General features: G+C 42.4%; 1 protein-coding gene across 1 annotated transcript in view; it reads left to right on the top strand.

Moving 5' to 3' along the window:
• WTAP (WT1 associated protein) overlaps positions 1-24,220 on the top strand; it is a 263,014-nt gene that overhangs the window by 76,291 nt on the left and 162,503 nt on the right. The window contains exons 4-5 of the mRNA XM_069235141.1: positions 821-879; positions 3,395-3,522. Coding sequence (XP_069091242.1) covers positions 821-879; positions 3,395-3,522 — 187 coding nt within the window. The remainder of the gene's footprint in view (positions 1-820; positions 880-3,394; positions 3,523-24,220) is intronic.

Below are 24,220 nucleotides of genomic sequence, written 5' to 3'. Positions count from 1 at the left end.
CCAGCTGCTTGTGTGCGCAAATTGGGGTCCTTCAACAGAAAAACTGGAGGACTATATTGTCTCTACAGCACTAAATATATAGAACACCAAGACTTTTTGGGGGGTGAGGGGTGGGGGAGGGGTCCATTTGTACGGAGCAGAGTTGTGTACATGGTATGTAACTGACTGAAAATAGCCAATTAATAACTTTCTAATCCTAAAAAGGCAGCTTGGCCATTCTCGAAGAAAACAATGAAATGTGCCTGCGTAGCTTTACGGTCCTCATCTTTGTATGTTAGGGGAAAAAACTTTCTTCTTCTTCTTTTTTCCCCACATGTTGTCGTGGGGGATGTTTTTCCTAACGTCTTTAAACAACAATAACAGAAGGGTAATTGAGGTAGTTTAATATTGCTCCTTCGCTGCAAATACTGCTGATGTAAGTTTTAAATAAATTCTGCTTTGTACTCTTGCTACCTCTGTTTAAGGGGGCTAATGGCATGGGGTAAAATATGCAACCACTGAAGCCTCTTTGGTAGAAAGGTTGAATTTGTACATTCTGTGAAGAATTAACCCTGAGGTATTATGCCTCTTGGGTATGCCTGAACTGTTATGATCATGTCTGTTACAGTTTTTACAGTAGACCCATTTTTGCTTTTTTATTAACTATATGAATTGTATGCATTCTGATAAATGTATCAAACATGTTTTGATTCTCCCGGTGGCAATGGGATACATTTTTGTTTTCTTTAAACGCTTTGTGACGTAATTCTAAATGTACATTGCGTCTTTTTCCCTTGCTAAACATGTTTAATAAATTGTAACATTTTATTTAAATTTGTAGGTGGAAACAATATGAATCATACGTGCAAGCCTTGGAGAGCAAGTATACGGATCTTAATTGTAAGTTTGTATCCAAAGAAAACTAAAGCATAAGGGCCAGCATTACTTTAAAGTATTGCAGAGTATTTTTTCACATTGACACGTGTTCCTGCATTTAGAAGCAGTGTCTGTGTGCTGTTTTACAACATTGAAAACATTTTCTTCACATCTGACCAGACATATTACATTAAGTAGAAATTTAGTGATCATCTGCTTCCGTGTGTTCTTGTGGGTTAAGAGAATGGAATGGAAGATGAATGTGTATGCTTTAGTTATAGTGCCGATGAGCAAACGTCACTTTTGTCCTCAAAATCCCGAATTTAATAGGACGCATTTTATTTTCCGTAGTCTTTCCATCACTTCCAATCAAAAAAACAATGTGACCAAATTGTCTTAGCTTTTCTCCATTCATAAATAGCCAATCTGCACGTAAAATATTTGCAGACAAGTTCAAGATTATGGTTTAGTTTGTTCCCAGGCACCATGGTGTTGTGCGTCCTTTAGCTTTACTTCGTGAAACCAGTTATTTAATGTTCTATTTCGAGAAGTATTAAAAATTTCGATGAATATGAATTGAATCTAATTTAAAATTGGCATTTTCAGACCTTTTATTCTTTCAACATAGCATATTTTCTATAAATTACAAAACTGCAAGCTATTGCATTCAGTTGAAAGGAGCCCCCGTGTGTATTTAGACTTAGGGAAAAAGAGAGTGGAGCAGGTGCTTTTCTTGATGTTGTCCTCGTCGGAAAGTAAACATCATATCCCAATGGTGCTGTTTTGTTAGTTGGCTTTCATCATGAGTGCTTTGATCTATAGTAAATATATCTGTTTATTTTGGGTGCACTTAAAAGGTCTTGATGCCCTCTTGCTCAAGGGCAAGTTAGTCTAAGAAATTTAATTTAGCTCTTTTATCCTCATTTAACTCTTGAAGCTTTGTTACACATTTTGCTATCTAGCTTCAGTGTTGCCTGAAAAATGCTGTTGTCTTTATTGTGCTTGGCACCACTTTCTTGGGAATGACTTCCAAATCTCAGAAGAGCTAATTTAATGGTGAGTGTCAGAAAAACCTAGCAAGAGGGAATACTCGGCTCGAAAGGCTAATGGGCAGCCTTTAACAGAACGGTTGTTAGTTTCATTAATCATCCCGTCCACACTTAAAAAAAGAAAAGCATCAAGCCAGTAATGGAATATTGCGCTTAAAACATAATTTTGACAAATAAAAACACTCTAATGAATCATTCAAACAGTTGTCCTATGTTTGGCAGTGATCGCTGCAGAGTTCAGCTTCAACTTTGTTCATTAAAATGTTCATAAAATGATGCACCTAAGTATGAACCACAAAAAAATATTAAATAAAACGAATTACTGATAAGTGTATCTGGCCCCTGCTAAAAATTGTAAGAGCACTGACTCATATTTTTCATTTGTATTTATTAATAGGTTGACTTTGATCTGAGTTTTTTTTTTGTTTGTTTTTTTGTGAAACGTTTTACTTTAGGGGTGGTTTAAAGCAGTTGACTGTCTAATGCATTGGTGGGAATCATGTTAGTCGGGCTAATGTTTTATTTACTTGCAATGCCGCGAATGAACAGATTACTCAATGGAGTAATATGTTAATGTTCTTCTATGAAGCAGCACCTAGTAATTTCAAAGATCAAGCTTACACAGTTTGAACCCAATTTTGAAATTTTTACTGAGATCTCTTTGGGGGGGCGGGTGGTAGTAGTTTTGGGCATTGTATTTAAAACCTGGTAAACCTGTATGTCGTATTTCTGTGCAAAAAACACATTGACCGATTTCTGTACAGTAGTGAGTTATTCATGGTGTGGCCCTCATGCGTAGATCTTGGCTAATTTGTGGTCGATATTGTAAAAGGCCAGTCCTTGCTAAAAAAAAAAAAAATCCAGACTCCAAAATGATTAAGCCTCTAATGTAGCACCACTCGTAATTAATTTAGAACAAGTCTAGCTTCTTTACATATTCTCATACTAGGTTTGTCTCTTTGACTATTCCGTCTGTAACACAAGTTTTCATTAGCCCTAGACTCGCAGGATCTAGGGTCTCATAGTATGTTTGAGACTTTGTATCATAACTTTTATCATGTTTTCTTTAACCCATGCATCACATTTCCCCCTAAATTCCCTCCGCATTACATTGAATTACTAGTGTACAAAGCTTATTACTTTAGAAAATGAGGATTTTTTTTTTCAAATTAAGTGATTGCATTGGTATAATAAAGTTACATTTTATTAAGTGTCCTCTGCCAAAACGTTTTCTGTTAAGTTTTTGTTGATAGCAGTTGATGTTCGTTTTCGAAAAGGTCTTTTTACAAGACATCATACCCTTCAGTTTTAGTAGACTTATGTTTTTAAGAGTTGAATTTCTGCTGTCTGACTTGTGGCATCCTGAACCCTCCTTATCCTGCTGCGTCCACTGGAGCCATTGTTCTTCAGACTCTGTTGTTCAGAAAAATATTAAGCCACTCGATTTGTATAACCAGTTTCAGACCTCCCTGCGCTTTCTTTTAAAACAGCTAACGATGTGACTGGATTAAGAGAGTCTGAAGAGAAACTCAAGCAACAACAGCAAGAGTCCGCTAGAAGGGAAAACATCCTGGTAATGAGGCTGGCAACAAAAGAGCAGGAAATGCAAGAGTGTACGGTAAGTCTTAATTTTGTTGCCGTGTAATCACGATGTAGAATTTAGTGCTAGTCAGATTATTATTGAGTTACTTTGATTGTTTTATGATTGAAATTAAATAGGCTTACACATCACTCTGCAGTTATTTCATTTTAAAATGAGTTCATTGCCTGATAAAGCCATTTTAGTGTATCAAGTTAATAAAAATATTACCTGAAAAGCTTTCTGATGTAGCAGTTCTAGAAACAATATTTACCAAAAGTGTCAGACACTCAACGGCATTGCATGCCAGCCCTTAATACAGAAGTAAAAAGAATGTTAAACAAAAATGCTTACAAGTTGTCAAATATTGTTAATCCAACTGATTGTCTGCTAGTCAAAAATATAGTAACTCAGATAATGTTACTCAACGTCATCCTAAAAATACCCATCTGAAAACTAGTTGATTAATTGCTGGAACAAACACCCCCATTTAACAAGTATGTTGAATTCTGCATCTTTAATTGTTTCGGAGCATTTTAAGTGGTTAAACCATGAATAGCTGTTAAAAACTTTACCCAGTTGCTGGCCTGCTGTATAGCAGTGCTGTTTGAAGCAGAGACTAAATAGTCATTACTTGTTGTCATTTTAGTATCAGTAGATTAAAATTATTTTACTGTGTTTTGGGAAGTTTGTATCGCAGAGATTATTAGAATGGACTGGGAAACCGTCACAATTCCTTCCATCTTAGTTATTCTTTAAATGTCCTACACTCAGATTGACACGTGTTTGCCTTTCAAAGCAAACGGTCATCAGGTAATACAACATGACTACAGCATACCAATAATATTCGGATCCAGTTTAATAACTTGTTCTTGTTTTGATAGTGTTTTGGACTGCACTTCTATATTTTCTGAACCCTGTCAATAACAGATTAAATTACGCTATTTACTAGCACTCAGGTAATCGGTGTTCAGGAGACCTGAATTCTGTGTAGTCTTCCGAGTATTCCCGCTTGTGACCTGCAGATTATTGCATATTTCAGCAGTGAACCATCTGCTCACTGAGCTGCTCAGTTTACGTTCGAGACTTCTCATCTGCTCATTTCCTTTAATTGTTCGAAGGATGACCCCAAAATTATAGTCTGATCTATTAAATCACTTTATGTACGTTGCTTTCCAAGTAGCCCTGTAAATAGTTGGATTATACTTATCAAAAACGATTTTAGTGGTGTGGATTGAGCACAATTTAGAAGTTTGAAAATTCCTTAGTGTGATAACCTTGAAAACAAAGTTTGTTTAAACCGAGGTTGAAAGGATTCCCTAGATGATAGTTTGCTCCCTGGTTCAAGTTTTAGGAGTGTTTTACCTGTTTAAGAAATTAGAAGCAGTCATGTTTTTGGTTGCCATATTGTGCTTTCCAACGTCATTTGTCTGTTTCTGGATGATCTAATAAAAACATCTACTTTTGGTGCAAGACTTTTTCTTACTTTTTTTGGTAGCAAGAGGTTTTATCTGCCTTTAAATGTGCTGTGTATAACCAGCTAAATAACTTTGTTTGATGCTCTGCAAGTCTACCCGGGCTGTAACCACTATCCTATGCTTTTTTGACAACACTACATTTTTGTCAAGGACCTTACAGAGCACATAGAAGTAGTAGCAATGATTGTTGTTGCAATGCTCCTATGTTAGGAACCACAAATGTCCCAAGCAAGCCTTTTTGGTTGGTGTATGAATAAAAGGAGGTATGTTTTGTGAATTGTGTAGCTAAATGTTGCTAGCTAATTGTTCATGCAGCACCTTTTATTACACCTAGTAATTGGGTAACTGACTGCAGACATTATACTATTGAAGGAGAAAAAAAAAGAGAATAGATTATCCTTGGAAAGATTCAAACTCTTACTGATGTAAAGTATAACTAGAATCATTGGTTACTCTCAAGTCCACTTCGCTATAGGCGTCATTAGTTATTACGCAAAATTACGTGCAATTATGCAAAATGCAGCCCACACCTAAAATTATTGAACGGCTCGCTATGGTAATAAACTCAAGAATGTAATTTCAAAGGAGCGCCCTCTGGTGGACTGTTCTCAAATAGCGGCCTATCTGGCTGAGATAGAAATGCAGGCTCTTCCGGCTAACGACAGTCTGGCCCTACATGCGGAACTTTACCTGACCAGTCCCAGATGAACACAGGCAAAAACCCCAGGACCTAATGGTCTCCTAGTCGATTACAATTTTTTTTTTTTAAACGAGTATACATTCTGGCTCCTCATCTGGTCGGGTTGTACATGACTGCTCGGAGGAAGGGATCCTCCCACCGGACTTGCCCAGATCCACGATAGTCATTACACATACACCCCCCCCCCCCCCCCAAAAAAAATCGGGCTTCATGCCTAATCGATCAGCCAGTAATATTCTACACAGTTTTCATAACTGGATGTTGGAGGTGAAATAGAGACAGAATTCACATGTACTGGTTCCCTAGATGTTGAGAAGGCCTTTGACGCTGTCCATCTTTGACGCTATCCATTGGCATTTATTGAGGCAAACTCTGGGGAAAACTGAGGGCCCACTTTTTTTTTTGTGTGTGTGTGTTATTTTAAATGGATTGGGGAAGGTCAATGGTAATCCTGTTTTAGGAGTTCCCTGTTAGGAGAGGCACGTGACAGAGCGCCCCCCCCCAATTTACCCCCATGTTGGAGCCACTGGCATGTCTGGTACGCCAGCACCCACTAATTAAGGGATTTAGAAGACTGTAACTGCAATCGGCGAGTACAAAACATCTTGCTATACGCAGATTCTGACCCACTCTGGAAAATGTATCCTATGTGCATTCTAGGTTTTTGAACAATATGGCGCCCAACTGGGCTATACTATAAATTGGGATAAATCTGTCCTGGTCCCGGTGGGTGGGTGACTAAATCCAGCTGACCTTCCTTGGCAGCTGATGATAAACAGGGGGTAATTCTGATATTTGGGTATATATGCCACGCTGAATCAAAAGAGGTGTATGGATTATAACGTAAGTAAAGTACTGACTGATTTCTGTGCGGATGCCGTACGCCGGAAACTCCTCTAACCAGAATGGGCTGGGCGGCTGTGTTTAAAATGATCACCCTTCCCAAGATTTTATGTTTTCCAAAATACCTACTACCGGGTCCCAGATAAGATATTCAAGATTGATGAGGTACCCGGAAGCTCTAGTGGAATAATGCACACCCCAGGATAGAGCTCTGCACTCTGCAAAGGAACCCCTACGATGGAAGCATTGCTCTCCCAGATGTCCGGGCTTACTACTGGACCTCACATCTGCTCTACATAAATGAATGGGGGCACTTGGAGGGCGGCCACCCTGCCTATACTTTTGGAAAGGTCGGAATTCCAATAGCGTCAGTTTTGTCACTGCCTTTATGGACGGAAGGGAAAGGGATGTCTGCTACCTGCAACATAGGTCAAACTCAAGCCATGGGAAAAGGCAAATAGGTGTTTGGGCTGGGCACGGAAAATTACCAGAGAGACCCTGCTGTGGATTGGTGGCATTGAAAGGTTTCACTATGTGGGACTGCATCAGCAGCTCTGGAGTGAGCGACCTACCAGAAGGAGGGAACTTGATACCCTTTTCATCCCTACAAAAGGAATACCAACTGTGAGATACGCAATAATATAAATATTTGCAATTTAGGCATGCACGGCGGCAGCAAAGCTACCTACAGGCCTCAAAGGAATATGCATATTTTGATGGGAGGCTCTTACAGGGGGAGATCTCCGAGAAGGTGGTGTCTGTTATTTACAAAACTATCAACAATAATATGGCTGATACCTCCAGAACTCTTAAACGCAAGTGGGAGAGCGACTTGGGTAAGTTAGTCACACCAGAGCGGCACTGATGTTTCTGTGTGAGTTGGCGATCAGGTCTAGTCTGAGGCTTGTTCAACTCGAAATCCTTCACAGGCTCTACTGTGACAAAGCACCGCTGCACAGAACGGGGAGAGCGATGTTTCCAGAGTGCCAGCGATGTATGGAGGAGCGGGGTGATTACTGTCACACACTTTGGACATGCACAAGCATACACTCCTGCTGGCAGAAAGTGCTCTTAGAATTGAGAACGTTCTTGTGATTACGTTGTCGGTAGTCCTCAGCTATGTGCTGTTGGGTATACCTAATAGTATAGCCCTTCCACGTATGTAGGTGATATTTTGTAATCTTTGCTTGATGCTCGCTAAGATGGACCTTTCGAAATACTTTTGGGAGGTGGGGTGTGTGCGCCTGAAACACCAACTGTTAAAATGAATAACGGGTATGCACCTTTACATGATGGCAGATAAGGTCACTTACAAAGCTCGGTGGTGCCCCCGTAAGTTCCCCTAAATGCGGGGTAACTGGATCAGCTACTACGAACCCGATATTCAAGATGAAGCCCATGATGCACTACCTCTCCAGAATGTCTGACCCATGTAACCTGTTCTGTCCTTAGGCTGTGATTCTACTAATGTTCTTAGTCCCATCAATGTGAAATTGTGAAATAACTATGCTTGGTACTGCTGCCCTTCTGTGATATATTTGTATTTGAGTACCGGTTGGTGCTCTTTGTCACTGTTCAAAACTAAATAAAAATGTAATTTCAAGTTTCTTTCTAGTCCCTTCCATTCGAAACACTGACACTTGTGTTCAGACATGTAGTTTGTGCTCAGAAATTACCCGTGCTGTCCATTCGGGTAAACAAATCTATCTGAAGTGCCCTTCGTGTTTAAAAGTTAAAACACAAATCTTACTTTAAAATGTATCCCTGATGCTATACAAAGTTGTGTAATGGTGTAATCTCAGTAATTTTGCTGACATTGTTTTAAAACTAAGTTAATAAAATTACAATGGTGTAATATTTACTTTGGGGTTAGTTCCTTTATAGCTTGTGCTTTTTGTGACAAAGGGCGCAGGAAGTCTCAAAGCAAGGCTTGTGTTCACATCATTTCTCCAAACCTCTGTTATCTAAAGTTCGGCATATCTCTCATGGCTCTCTAAACACGCGCTGTAAGTTTCAATGTGTGCATGTCTTGTAAATATTTACATAGCAAATCCTGCAGAGTGAATAGACTTTAAATGGATTGCTATTTGTTCATAGTTTTTAGCAGGTTCTTATATTGCCAAAGCAAATTTTTCTGTTGGGCGCTCCTTTGTTATTCTACTGGGGATTCTGGGGGCAGGAGGTGTTAAATGACCTGCCAGTGCCTGGCTAAAAAGAAGCTCAAAGGGAATAAAGGCCCAACTTTTTGTCGTCCTGGACTTTGGTTCCACCTAGTTTTGCTGCCCAACAGGAGTTTCATAAGGATATACTTAAAGCCTGGTAGGCTGTCAGATGACAGTTACTTCAGAAGTGAATGATTTTATGTATGCAGCTGGAACAATCACAACTGAAGTTGAAGATTACACTGAGAAGCAGGGTTTGATTGTTAGGAGGCACCTGTTTGACAGAATAGGAAATTGACAACTGAGGTTTTCCTAAACGAAAATCTTATGAAGGATAAAGTAGAATGGACAAAGCGTGTTAGCAGCAGTCTATAATTAATCTTCGTTAATAAGATCGGAAGGCCAGCAATTGTTTTATTTCCACTACACTAACAAAGTGGTCGACTCTTGCTAAATGATATTGAGTAATTTGTTGCTCTTTCAAGATGCAGTTTAGAGCCTGATGACTGTCCATTGTGCCACAGCTCATTGTTTCAAGTGATCTATCTCAAGCGAACACTCGAAGGAAACTAGTGTTCGATGGCATCTGTCGCTGTAGATACACATGTTCTGCATAGCTCGCCATCTGGTGTTGGGTCGGAGTGTTACAAGTTGTTTTTCTTCGAAGAAGTCTTTCGAGTTACGGGACCGAGTGACTCCTCCTTCTGTCTCCATTGCGCATGGGCGTCGACTCCATCTTCGATTGTTTTCTTTCCGCCATCGGGTTCGGACGTGTTCCTGTCGCTCTGAGTTTCGGAACGGAAAGTTAGTTAGTATCGGAAGATTTTCGTCGGTATTGTTGCGTTCGGGATCGGCGTAGTTAGAGTCAACACCGCATCGAAGATCGACGTGCTCCGGTGCCCTTCGGGGTAGTTTCGATCCCCGTCGGGGCCTGGTCGGCCCGACCGCGTGTCGAACAACGTCGATGGAACGGACCCCGTTCCGTTTTTGTCCCAAATGCCACAACAAATACCCGTATACAGACCAACATTTGGTCTGTAACCTGTGCCTGTCGCCTGAGCACAGTGAAGAGACTTGCGAGGCCTGTCGTGCGTTCCGGTCCCGAAAGACACTCCTTGACCGTCGAGCCAGGAGACTTCAGATGGCGTCCACGCCGACAGCGCACCGAGAGTTCGAGGAACAAGAGGAAGAAGAAACCTTTTCGATCCACGAATCGGACTCCGAGGAATTCGACGATCAAAGAACCGTGAGTAAGACGTCGAAAACAACACAGAAGAAAAGTGACAAGGCCCAGGGGACGCCACTGCCACCAGGCCATGGCTCCACCCATCAATTCGGTGACCGACCATCGGCACCGAAAAAGGCCAAAACAGTGCCGAGATCGTCCGACTCCGGTCGAGACACCGGCACGCAGCCTTCTCGGGATCGAGAAAGTGCTGGAGAAAAGCAACGACACCGAGATAGCGGTGTAGAAGCGGCTCGACGCCGAGACAGCGGCACCGACGAAGATCGACGCCGAGAGGTTTCGAGGCCAAAAAAGAAAAAAGCCACCTCGGAGCCGAAAAGAGATACAGGCAGGGTTTCGGTGACGAAACAACCCGTAACCGACCCAGGTCCAGGCTCTTATACAGAGGAACAATCACTGTCCTCTCAGATGCGAAAGCATAGGTTTGAGGAAGAGCTGCAGTCCACCGAAGTGGACCATACGCAAAAACGTATTTTCATACAGCAGGGAACGGGAAGAATAAGCACCCTTCCCCCTATTAGGAGAAAAAGGAGACTGGAGTTTCAAACAGACCAGGCGCCACAAACAAAAATGGTGAAAAAGGTGACTCCGCCACCCTCTCCTACACCTGTAATTAACGTCTCACCAGCGCAAACTCCGTCACATTCCCCGGCTCACACCACCATGAGCCAAGGTGACCAGGATCAAGACGCTTGGGACTTATGACGCCCCGGTGTCGGACAACAGTCCGGAGGCATATCCAACAAAGCCCTCACCACCAGAAGACAGCTCAGCATACTCAAGTGGTGGCTAGAGCAGCACAATTCCACAACGTAAACCTCCACTCAGAACAAGTCGAGGATGACTTTTTATTCAACACCCTCTCCTCCACCCACAGCTCCTACCAAAGCCTGCCTATGCTGCCAGGTATGCTTCAGCACGCAAAGGAAATATTCAAGGAGCCGGTCAAAAGTAGGGCAATAACGCCAAGGGTGGAAAAGAAGTATAAGGCACCTCCTACAGACCCTGTTTTCATCACCACACAGCTGCCACCAGATTCCGTCGTAGTAGGAGCAGCTCGGAAAAGAGCCAACTCCCACACATCTGGGGATGCACCACCCCCGGATAAAGAGCCGCAAGTTCGATGCAGCTGGGAAAAGAGTCGCAGTACAAGCTGCAAACCAGTGGCGCATCGCTAACTCTCAAGCACTACTTGCGCGCTATGACCCATTGGGATGAGATGCAACACCTCATCGAGCATCTTCCCAAGGAACTACAAAAGAGGGCAAAGCAGGTGGATGAGGAAGGGCAGAACATATCAAATAACCAGATACGTTCTTCTATGGACGCAGCAGACACAGCTGCAAGAACAATTAATACATCTGTGACCATTAGAAGGCACGCATGGCTAAGAACGTCTGGGTTCAAACCAGAGATACAGCAGGCAGTGCTCAATATGCCATTCAACGAAAAACAACTGTTCGGACCAGAAGTGGACACGGCAATCGAAAAACGTTAAAGACACTGACACTGCTAAAGCCATGGGCGCACTCTACTCCCCGCAGAGCAGAGGAACCTACAGCACCTTCCGCAAGACACCCTTTAGAGGGTGGTTTCAGGGTCAGGCCACACAAGCCAGCACCTCGCAGGCAACACCGTCCAGCTACCAGGGACAGTACAGGGGAGGCTTTCGGGGCCAATACAGAGGAGGGCAATTCCCTAGGAATAGAGGAAAATTTCAAAGCCCAAAAACCCCTACAACCAAGCAGTGACTCAGATGTCACTCACCCCCTCCACACAACACCAGTGGGGGGAAGAATAGGTCATTATTACAAAGCATGGGAGGAAATAACTACAGACACTTGGGTCTTAGCAATTATCCAACATGGTTATTGCATAGAATTCCTACAATTCCCTCCAAACATACCACCAAAAGCACAGAATTTATCAAAACAACATTCCGAACTCCTGGAAATAGAAGTTCAAGCACTATTGCAAAAGAATGCAATCGAATTAGTACCAAACACACAAATAAACACAGGAGTCTATTCACTGTACTTCTTAATACCAAAAAAGGACAAAACACTGAGACCAATCCTAGACCTCAGAATACTAAACACCTACATCAACTCAGACCACTTTCACATGGTCACGCTACAAGAAGTGTTACCATTGCTAAAACTACAGGACTACATGACAACCTTAGACCTCAAAGACGCATATTTCCATATACCAATACATCCGTCGCACAGGAAATACCTACGGTTCGTATTCAAAGGAATACATTACCAATTCAAAGTATTGCCTTTTGGTTTAACAACCGCACCAAGAGTCTTTACAAAATGTCTAGCAGTAGTGGCTGCACACATCAGAAGGCAGCAAATACATGTATTCCCGTATCTAGACGACTGGCTAATCAAAACCAATTCACTAACAAAGTGCTTACAACACACAAATCAAATCATACAAACCCTTTACAAACTAGGGTTCACCGTCAACTTTGCAAAATCCAACATTTTGCCTTGCAAAGTACAACAATACCTGGGAGCCATAATAGACACAACAAAAGGAGTAGCCACTCCAAGTCCACAAAGAATTCAAAATTTCAACAAGATCATACAACGCATGTATCCAACACAAACAATACAAGCAAAGATGATATTACAACTCCTAGGCATGATGTCTTCATGCATAGCCATTGTCCCGAACGCAAGACTACACATGAGGCCCTTACAACAGTGCCTAGCATCACAATGGTCACAAGTACAGGGTCACCTTCTAGATCTGGTGTTAATAGACCGCCAAACTTGCCTCTCGCTTCTATGGTGGAACAGTATAAATTTAAACAAAGGGCGGCCATTCCAAGACCCAGTGCCACAATGCGTAATAACAGATGCTTCCATGACAGGGTGGGGAGCACACCTCGATCAACACAGCATACAAGGACAATGGAACGTACATCAAACAAAGCTGCATATAAATCACCTAGAAATGCTAGCAGTTTTTCAAGCATTAAGGGCTTTCCAACCAATTATAACTCAAATACATTCTTGTCAAAACAGACAACATGACAACAATGTATTATCTAAACAAACAGGGGGGGACACACAACGCAGTTGAGCCTTCTAGCACAGAAGATATGGCGATGGGCAATTCACAACCACATTCGCCTAATAGCGCAGTTTATTCCAGGGATCCAGAATCAACTTGCAGACAATCTCTCTCGAGATCACCAACAGGTCCACGAATGGGAAATTCACCCCCAAATTCTAAACACTTACTTCAGACTCTGGGGAACACCTCAAATAGACTTGTTTGCAACAAGAGAGAACGCAAAATGCCAAAACTTCGCATCCAGATACCCACACAGGCAGTCCCAAGGCAATGCCCTATGGATGAACTGGTCAGGGATATTTGCCTACGCTTTTCCTCCTCTCCCTCTCCTTCCTTATCTGGTAAACAAATTGAGTCAAAACAAACTCAAACTCATTTTAATAGCACCAACTTGGGCAAGGCAACCCTGGTACACAACACTGCTAGACCTATCAGTAGTACCCCACATCAAATTGCCCAACAGGCCGGATCTGTTAACACAACACAACCAACAGATCAGACATCCAGATCCAGCATCGCTGAATCTAGCAATCTGGCTCCTGAAATCCTAGAATTCGGACACTTACAACTTACTCAAGAATGTATGGACGTCATAAAGCAAGCCAGAAGGCCGTCCACTAGGCACTGCTATGCAAGTAAATGGAAGAGGTTTGTCTGCTACTGCCATCATAATCAGATCCAACCTTTACACGCAACTCCAAAGGACGTAGTGGGTTACTTGCTTCACTTACAAAAATCTAACCTAGCCTTCTCTTCCATTAAAATACACCTTGCGGCAATATCTGCATACCTGCAGACTACCTATTCAACTTCCCTATATAGGATACCAGTCATTAAAGCATTCATGGAAGGCCTTAAAAGAATTATACCACCAAGAACACCACCTGTTCCTTCATGGAACTTGAATGTTGTCTTAACAAGACTCATGGGTCCACCTTTTGAACCCATGCACTCTTGCGAAATACAGTTCCTAACCTGGAAGGTTGCATTTCTCATCGCCATTACATCTCTAAGAAGAGTAAGCGAAATTCAGGCGTTTACAATACAAGAACCTTTTATACAACTACACAAAAATAAAGTCGTCCTAAGGACTAATCCAAAATTTTTACCAAAGGTTGTTTCACCGTTCCACCTAAATCAAACAGTGGAACTACCAGTGTTCTTCCCACAGCCAGATTCCGTAGCTGAGAGGGCACTACATACATTAGATGTCAAAAGAGCATTAATGTACTACATTGACAGAACGAAAAACATCAGAAAGACTAAACAACTATTTATTGCATTCCAAAAACCTCATGCAGGAAACCCAATATCAAAACAAGGAATAGCCAGATGGATAGTTAAATGCATCCAAATCTGCTACCTTAAAGCAAAACGACAACTGCCCATTACACCAAGGGCACACTCAACCAGAAAAAAAAGTGCTACCATGGCCTTTCTAGGAAACATCCCAATGCAAAAAATATGTAAGGCAGCCACATGGTCTATGCCACACACGTTCACTAAACACTACTGTGTAGACGTGTTATCCGCACAGCAAGCCACAGTAGGTCAAGCCGTTTTAAGAACATTATTTCAAACCACTTCCATTCCTACAGGCTGAGCCACCGCTTTTGGGGAGATAACTGCTTACTAGTCTATGCAGAACATGTGTATCTACAGCGACAGATGCCATCAAACTGAAAATGTCACTTACCCAGTGTACATCTGTTCGTGGCATCAGTCGCTGGAGATTCACATGTGCCCACCCACCTCTCCGGGAGCCTGTAGCAGTTTGGAAGTTAGCTTCAACTTTGTACATTTGTATATATATTATTTTAACCTTAAATAGGTACATACTTAGTCACTCCATTGCATGGGCACTATTACTACAACACAACTCCTACCTCACCCTCTGCGGAGAAAACAATCGAAGATGGAGTCGACGCCCATGCGCAATGGAGACAGAAGGAGTCGTCACTCGGTCCCGTGACTCGAAAGACTTCTTCGAAGAAAAACAACTTGTAACACTCCGACCCAACACCAGATGGCGAGCTATGCAGAACATGTGAATCTCCAGCGACTGATGCCACGAACAGATGTACACTGGGTAAGTGACATTTTAATTCAGGAATGTTTTCAAATAGTCATGTCCTAATGCCTCATTACACCTTAATTGTTGGATATCAGCTTGGGGGTGGGGTGGGGGATATGCTGTAGTTAAGTCAAGAAGAATCCCATCTCTGAGCTTCATTCCCTCATGCTTTTTAATTCAGGTGCCCATTTTTAAATTGAACATTTACATCTTTTGGCTTTACTTGACTTTTTGTATCTAGAGTACATTTTCGTTGTATTCTGTTCCGTTATTTGAAAAAACGGAGGGGAGGGTGGTTAAAAAGCAACCTGCTCAACTAAATGTATGTTGGATTGTAGCATGTGTCCTCCTAACTTCCCTTTTTAGGAGCACTGTCTCTGCTTGATAAAAAAATTATATTCCTTCAATTAGTTTTTAGAATTTGTGTATTAAACTAGCTTTGTATAATCCTATTTATTGAAAGCTGCAATCTATGACCACATTGTTTTGACCAGTAGGTTTGAACGGGAACTTTTTTTTTTTTAATGGCTTCAGACCTATCAGTTTTCATTTGATAGTTTTAAGTGGTTTTCATTTCTGCGTGCACCTCGGAGCTTTTAATGAACAATGCTTTAACCATGAATAAAACTTTAATGCAAAAAAAATCACCAGGTGGAAACTTGGAATTAACAGATGACAGTACTCGCATCATGTTTATTTCGATTCCACCAAGGTTAGCGCTTATTGAACAGGCTCTAGCTAGCAAGTCAACCACCTGCAATATTGTAGATACATTTATCATGATGTAAAATGTCATTCCTTCTGTCACATGCAGTATATCATTTGCGGAAAATCCTGCATTTCTTTTCAGTTACAGTGATATTGAATCATTCACTGCATCGACATAGCAGCCTCCACTTCACAATCCTATTATGAAAGCCGAAGGTGTTAGAAAGAAATAGGGTGTGTGTTTTAACATGTAGCATTATCTAGATTGCTCTGGGAATGGGAAAGTGTTAGAATGATATTGGAGAAATAGATTTTAGGGCAACAAGTAGGTCGCAGCACCGCCTGCCAGAGACCATGCTAAGAGTGCTGCCATTGTGCTTGTGTTGAATTATATCCATTCGGTGCAAGTGAGGTACAAGAAATGCAAAGTTTTAACTCCCCAACGTCGATGGCTCTCAGTAAAAAGTGGTCAGACATGTCAGGCTTCACGGAAGATGGCTTTCATGCTACGGGCATTTTTTTGGCGGTTTGACACCATTTCTCTGCTGCAGGATGACACTAAATAATGTTGTCCTGTTCATAACCTCCATGGTGCTATTCTCCACTCTGTTAGGTTTTCTCCTATATCTGTAGGTTTGAGATTTTGGACAGAAATGGCACCAGTAATGCTGCACATCTGTTAAAGCATGCACCTTAAAACACATTTGATACTTATTGCATTTTAGCCCGGCATCTTGTGATTTAAAGCAGAGGGGAGACCAATTTTATAAATGCTTCAATAGGAAATCGGTCCTTATGAGAGCACGGCAGTTAACATTACATAAAATGATCTCCTTTTAGGTTGCACTCACCTGGAGCTTCTAATTTGAAAGAAAATATTTTGTGGGTTGTAGAGCCCAGGGGCTTCAACCTTTTCAATGAAAATCGTCCTGAGCTACTATTAAAATTGTGATAGTGACTACTTCAGACATTACATTAGTGGCTTCCATATGCTAGATTATTGGCCAATATTAACTCAGTTCAATCAGGTAAGGTTGGCAGCTGTAATAGAAAGAAAGAAAAAAAGATATATATGTTCGATGGCATGTGTAGCTGCAGATACACATGCTTTGCACATCCCGCCATCTAGTGTTGGGCTCGGAGTGTTACACATTGTTTTTCTTCGAAGAAGTCTTTTCGAATCACGAGATCGAGGGACTCCTCCCCTTTCGGCTCCATTGCGCATGGGCGTCGACTCATCTTGTATTGTTTTTTTTCCACCATCGGGTTCGGATGTGTTCCTTTTCGCTCCGTGTTTCGGTTCAGAAAGTTAGTTAGAATCTCGGAAAAATCGATGGTATTGTTTGCGTTCGGTATCGGGTTAGTTACTACAGATCAGCACTGACTTTTGAAGAACTCCAGTGGCCCTTCGGGGTTTTTTCGATCCCCTGTCGGGGCCTGGTCGGCCCGGCCACGTGTCTCTTCAAGGCTGATGGAACGGACCCTATTCCGCTTCTGCCCAAAATGTCACAACAAGTATCCGTATACAGATCAGCACCTGGTCTGTAACTTGTGTTTGTCTCCAGAACACAGAGAAGAAACTTGTGAAGCCTGTCGAGCGTTTCGGTCGAGGAAGACATTAGGAGACCGAAGAGCACGAAGACTGCAAATGGCGTCGGCGCCGACAGGACAAAGACATTTAGAGGAGGAGGAAGAAGAAACCTTCTCCATCCAGGAGTCGGACTTGGACGAGCTCGATCCCGAAGAAATGCCTAAAAACGTGAGCAAAACGTCGAAACATAAAACTCACGAAGACCACAAAAGCCCAGGGGACGCCACCGCCAACAGGCCATGGCTTAACCCGAAAAATAGGTGACCGATCATCGGCACCGAAAAAGGGCACGCTTGTGTCGAAGTCATCCGACTCCGGTCGAGATACCAGCACACAGCAATCTCGAGCCAGAGACAGCGGCTCCGAGCAAGTTCGGCACCGAGACAGCGGCACCGAAATGGGTCAGCACTGAGAGACCACGACGCCGAAAATAAGTGTCGTCGGAGCAGAAAAAGGCTACCGAAAAGATTTCCATTCCGAAACATCCAGCCTCGGAACCGAAATCAGGTTCCTACACAGAGGAACAGGGATTGTCCTCCCAAATGCAAGGACATAAGTTCGGACAAGAACTAGAATCAATGGAGCCAGACTACACTCAAAGGAGGCTCCACATTCAAAAGGACACAGGGAAGATAAGCACTCTTCCCCCAATTAAAATGAAAAGAAGACATGCCTTTCAAGAAAAGGACAAGCAGCCACAGGCAAAGGTGGCAAGACAAACAACTCTGCCACCATCTCCACCACCATCAATGTACACATCACCGGTAGTAACTCCACCACTGATGCAATCCCCAACTCATACTGCAATGAGTCAGGATGATCCCGACGCATGGGACCTTTGATGCGCCAGTATCGGATAACAGCCCAGACTGTTACCCAGCGAGACCGTCGCCACCTGAGGACAGTACATCCTACACGCAGGTGGTCTCAAGAGCAGCAGCTTTTCATAATGTCACCTTGCATGCAGAACCAATTGAGGATGACTTTTTGTTTAATACACTATCCTCCACTCCTAGCCAATATCAAAGTTTACCTATGCTAACTGGAATGCTAAAACACTCCAAACAGGTGTTTCAGGAGCCTACAGACCCTGTGTATATCACGCAGCAGTTAACACCAGACTCTGTGGTAGTAGGAGCAGCTCGCAAGAGAGCAAACTCTCACACCTCGGGAGACGCACCACCTCCAGACAAGGAGAGTTGCAAATTCGACGCTGCAGGGAAAAGGGTTGCAGCACAAGCCGCAAACCAATGGCGCATTGCCAACTCGCAAGCACTTCTGGCAAGATATGATAGGGCTCATTGGGACGAAATGCAGCATTTCATAGAACACTTACCCAAAGAGTTCCAGAAAAGGGCACAACAAGTGGTGGAGGAAGGACAAAGTATCTCAATCAGATACGGTCAGCAATGGATGCAGCAGATACAGCTGCAAGGACAGTAAATACGGCAGCAACAATAAGACACGCATGGTTGGGTACGTCAGGATTCAAGCCGGAAATACAACAAGCCGTGCTGAATATGCCTTTTAATGGACAGCAGTTGTTTGGGCCGGAGGTGGACACTGCTATCTCAAAACTTAAAAAAGACACTGATACGGCCAAAGCCATGGGTGCACTCTACTCCCCACAGAGCAGAGGCACATTTCGCAAAACACAGTTTAGAGGGGGATTTCGAGGACAAGCTACAGAACCCACAACCTCACAAACAAGGCCCACTTATCAAAGCCAATATCAGCGGGGAAGTTTTCGGGGGCAATATAGAGGGGGACAATTCCAAAAGAATAGAGGAAAGTTCCAAAGCCCCAAAACTCCTCAAAACAAGCAGTGACTTCCAAGTCACAAATCCCCAACACATAACACCTGTGGGGGGGGAGACTAAGCAATTTTTACAAACATTGGGAGGAGATAACAACAGACACTTGGGTACTGGCAATTATCCAGCATGGTTATTGCATAGAATTTCTCAGATTCCCTCCAAATGTCCCACCGAAAACACACAATGTCAAAACAACACATGGATCTTCTAGGACTAGAGGTCCAGGCATTGCTACAAAAAGGAGCAATAGAATTGGTACCAATTCAACAGAAAGGAACAGGAGTTTACTCTCTGTACTTTCTCATACCCAAAAAGGACAAAACACTGAGACCTATATTAGATCTCAGAACATTAAATATCTACATCAAATCAGACCACTTTCACATGGTGACGTTACAAGACGTAATCCCGCTGCTCAAACAACAAGACTACATGACAACACTAGACCTAAAGGATGCATATTTCCATATACCAATACATCCTTCACACAAAGTACCTAAGATTTGTATTCCAAGGGGTACATTACCAAGTGAAGGTGTTGCCATTCGGAATCACAACGGCACCAAGAGTTTTTACAAAATGCCTGGCAGTAGTAGCTGCGCATATCAGAAGGCAGCAAATACATGTGTTCCCGTACCTAGACGATTGGTTAATCAAAACCAACACACTAGAACTGTGTTCGCAACACACAAAGTACGTCATAGAAACCCTACACAAACTAGGTTTCTCAATCATCTACACACACACCTTCAGCCTTGTCAGACACAGCAATACTTAGGGGCGACAATCGACACAGCAAAAGCAATTGCCACTCCAAGTCCACAAAGAGTACAAACATTTCACAATGTAATACAGGTCATGTATCCAAACCAAAGAATACAAGTCAAAATAGCAATGAAACTCCTAGGCATGATGTCCTCATGCATAGCCATTGTCCCAAACGCAAGATTGCACATGCGTCACAATGGTCACAGGCACAGGGTCAACTTCTCTTTTCAAGACCCAGTGCCTCAATACGTAATAACTACAGATGCCTCCATGATAGGGTGGGGAGCACACCTCAATCAACACAGCATTCAGGGACAATGGGACTCTCGGCAAAAACAATTTCACATAAATCACTTAGAACTATTGGCAGTATTTCTAGCGTTAAAAGCTTTTCAACCAATAATAAGCCACAAACACATTCTTGTCAAAACAGAAAACATGACAACGATGTATTACCTAAACAAACAGGGAGGGACACACTCAACACAGTTGTGTCTCCTGATACAGAAAATATGGCATTGGGCGATACACAACCACATTCGCCTAATAGCACAGTTCATTCCAGGGATTCAGAATCAGTTAGCAGACAATCTCTCTCGGGATCACCAACAGATCCACGAATGGGAGATTCACCCCCAAGTACTACACACTTACTTCCAAAATTGGGGAACACCACAAATAGACCTGTTTGCAACAAAAGAAAACGCAAAATGCCGAAACTTCGCATCCAGGTACCCACAAGATCAGTCTCTGGGCAATGCGTTCTGGATGAGTTGGTCAGGGATATTTGCATATGCTTTTCCCCCTCTCCCACTCCTTCTATATCTAGTAAATAAGTTGAGTCAAAACAAACTCAAACTCATACTCATAGCACCAACTTGGGCAAGACATCCTTGGTACACAACACTACTAGACCTCTCAGTAGTGCCTCATATCAAACTACCAAACAGACCAGATCTGTTAACTCAACACAATCAACAGATCAGACACCCCAATCCAGCATAGCTGAATCTAGCAATTTGGCTCCTGAAGTCTTCGAGTTCGGACACTTAGACCTTACACAGGAATGTATGGAAGTCATAAAACAAGCTAGAAAACCAACCACTAGACATTGCTATGCAAATAAGTGGAAAAGGTTTGTTTATTATTGCCATAATTAATCAAATTCAACCCTTACACGCATCTGCTAAAGACATCGTAAGCTACTTGCTACATTTGCAAAAGTCAAAACTAGCTTTTTCATCCATTAAGATACATCTTACCGCAATTTCAGCTTACCTGCAAATTACCCACTCAACTTCACTATTTAGGCTACCAGTCATAAAAGCCTTTATGGAAGGCCTAAAAAGAATTATACCACCAAGAACACCACCAGTTCCTTCATGGAACCTCAACATTGTCTTAACACGACTCATGGGGCCACCTTTTGACCCCATGCACTCATGTGAAATGCAATATTTAACTTGGAAAGTTGCATTTCTAATTGCCATCACATCTCTAAGAAGAGTAAGTGAAATCCAAGCATTTACCATACAAGAACCATTTATTCAAATACACAAGCATAAAGTAGTTCTACGGACAAATCAATTTTTTTTACCAAAAGTCATATCACCGTTCCACCTGAATCAAACAGTAGAACTACCAGTGTTCTTCCCACAGCCAGACTCCGTAGCTGAGAGAGCACTACATACATTAGACATCAAAAGAGCGTTAATGTACTACATTGACAGAACCAAATAAATTCGGAAAACAAAACAATTATTTGTTGCTTTCCAAAAACCTCATTCAGGAAATCCAATTTCCAAACAAGGCATTGCTAGATGGATAGTTAAATGCATTCAAACCTGTTATCTCAAAGCAAAGAGACAACTGCCTATTACACCAAAGGCACACAACTAGAAAGAAGGGTGCTACTATGGCCTTTCTAGGAAACATTTTAATGACTGAGATATGTAAGGCAGCCACATGGTCTACGCCTCATACGTTTACCTAGCACTACTGCGTGGATGTGTTAACAGCACAACAAGCCACAGTAGGCCAGGCAGTACTACGAACTTTGTTTCAAACAACTTCAACTCCTACAGGCTGAACCACCGCTTTTGGGGAGATAACTGCTTACTAGTCTATGCAAAGCATGTGTATCTGCAGCTACACATGCCATTGAATGGAAAATGTCACTTACCCAGTGTACATCTGTTCGTGGCATTAGTCGCTGCAGATTCACATGCGCCCACCCCTCTCCCCCGGAGCCTGTAGCCGTTTCGAAGTTGATCTTGAACATTTGTAAACTTGTAAATATATCACCTTAAACTACATTATGTACATACATGTTTACTCCATTGCATGGGCACTATTACTGTAATACACAACTCCTACCTCACCCTCTGCGGGGAAAACAATCTAAGATGGAGTCGACGCCCATGCGCAATGGAGCCGAAAGGGGAGGAGTCCCTCGATCTTGGGACTCCAAGATGTGTATATGTGTGTATATATATATATATATATATATATATATATATGTGTGTGTATATATATATATGTATATATATGTGTATGTTCGATGGCATGTGTAGCTGCAGATACACATGCTGTGCATTATCCTGCCATCTAGTGTTGGGCTCGGAGTGTTACAAATGATAATACCTAAAAAGCATAGCATAGCTGCAATACCTCTAGCACCAAGTTAGCATGAAGTCTTTACATGGTTGCATGAATGAACCAGACGCTTCTAATTTAGTAGAAATGGGGAGCACACAGGCGTGCTACTTACACGTAGAGCTACCAGTACATCACTAGCTTGAAGAGGCCTGGTATAATCTCTTTATAGTCCCCCTTAAAGTGCAGTAGTAGGCGACCAATAATTGACTGACCAAAATCTACAGAAACAAATTGAGTGTTCCACTGCAGACTCTGAAAAGGAAGTAGAGCTCAATAACAACCAGTCATCTCGTACTGCCTTGAATACTACTGAACCTTTCAGATGCACACTTTCCAGGCACTAGCTTCCCTTAATGCACTTCTCGTTTTCAACTTACCATTTAAACTAATAAAGTGGCTAGAGCCAGAATGAACTAGCTACATAAAGTGCTGGTAAATGAGAACAGTTCAACGTGAAAACTGAGATGGACAAGTGGTCCGGAGATTTCCTTTATAGGGTGATGCTGTTGAACTGTCAACTGAGTGTGGGGGCTTTGCCCCTGAAACCAATCTCTCCAGACATTCAAATACAGTGATTGGTTGAAGGGTCTGTCCTAGTCTCCTGCCAGACCAGTTGTGACATCATAGGCCTTAGCCCATTTCCTGCCTGGCACACCACCTTCGTGGTCTCCGTATACTGCCAGTGGAGCTGAGTATCTGTAAAATAATGTAATAGAGGTGTCGTGAGTTGTGGGTGAGAGAAAGATGAGGCTGGTATACGGGGGAGGGATGGGAGTTAAGCTAGTGATTAATATGGAAAGTGTGTTTAAAATTACATTTTTTATAGTTGGTCATTAGGTGCGAACTAATGCTCTTGATTAAAACAGTTCATCCAGAGAGCAGTTGCTGCAAATGTTAAGTGAATTTTGGATCTGAGGTCCAAAGGGTCGGTATAATTAATGATAATTAATAGAAACAAATGGTGTCATATCTTACTACTCTGTACAATGTGACTGGTGCCATTGTAGTGTAAAAGTGAGTTAGCTGAATAGGTGATGTAACATAGCTCCTTTGGTCAATGTTAGGCTGCCCTGATGTGTGAACTGCAATTTGTGTGTCGTATTTTTTTATTTTATTTTTTGCAAGTCTGACAAAATCATAGTGAAGCTTGCATCCATACAAAACTGACCTCCCATCTCACACGAGATGAGCTAATGAGTACTTGAGCCATCTTACGGTAGGGTTTTACCTTGACCCATAATTGCCACACTCCCACGTTTTCTTGTGGTGGCCACTCTCCTTGGCCAATCACAACCTGTAGCAGAGGACTTTTTTCCAGTCGCCTTTTTATGTACCAGGGCACATTGAAAGGAGCGTCACCCAAAGAAGCAGAGGGTCTTTTGGGTTCTACAGCTTCTACTTCTCAGATTCTCCCTACAGTTGTACATCTAATCCTCTAATCCATTTCCATGCAGGAAGTTTGAGATTTTCTTCATGCAAGGTTGTGTTTAGAGGCCTACGTCTCTGTTCCTGTGGTCACCAGCCTGTTGAGGTCCACCCCAAGAAAGCCAGCCATGCACTGAAGAGATTCTCGTCAACAATCCAAGCACCCTGACACTA

Source organism: Pleurodeles waltl, chromosome 5, assembly GCF_031143425.1.
Source record: "Pleurodeles waltl isolate 20211129_DDA chromosome 5, aPleWal1.hap1.20221129, whole genome shotgun sequence".
Lineage (NCBI taxonomy): Eukaryota > Metazoa > Chordata > Amphibia > Caudata > Salamandridae > Pleurodeles > Pleurodeles waltl.
This window is presented reverse-complemented; position numbering and strand designations above follow the sequence as displayed.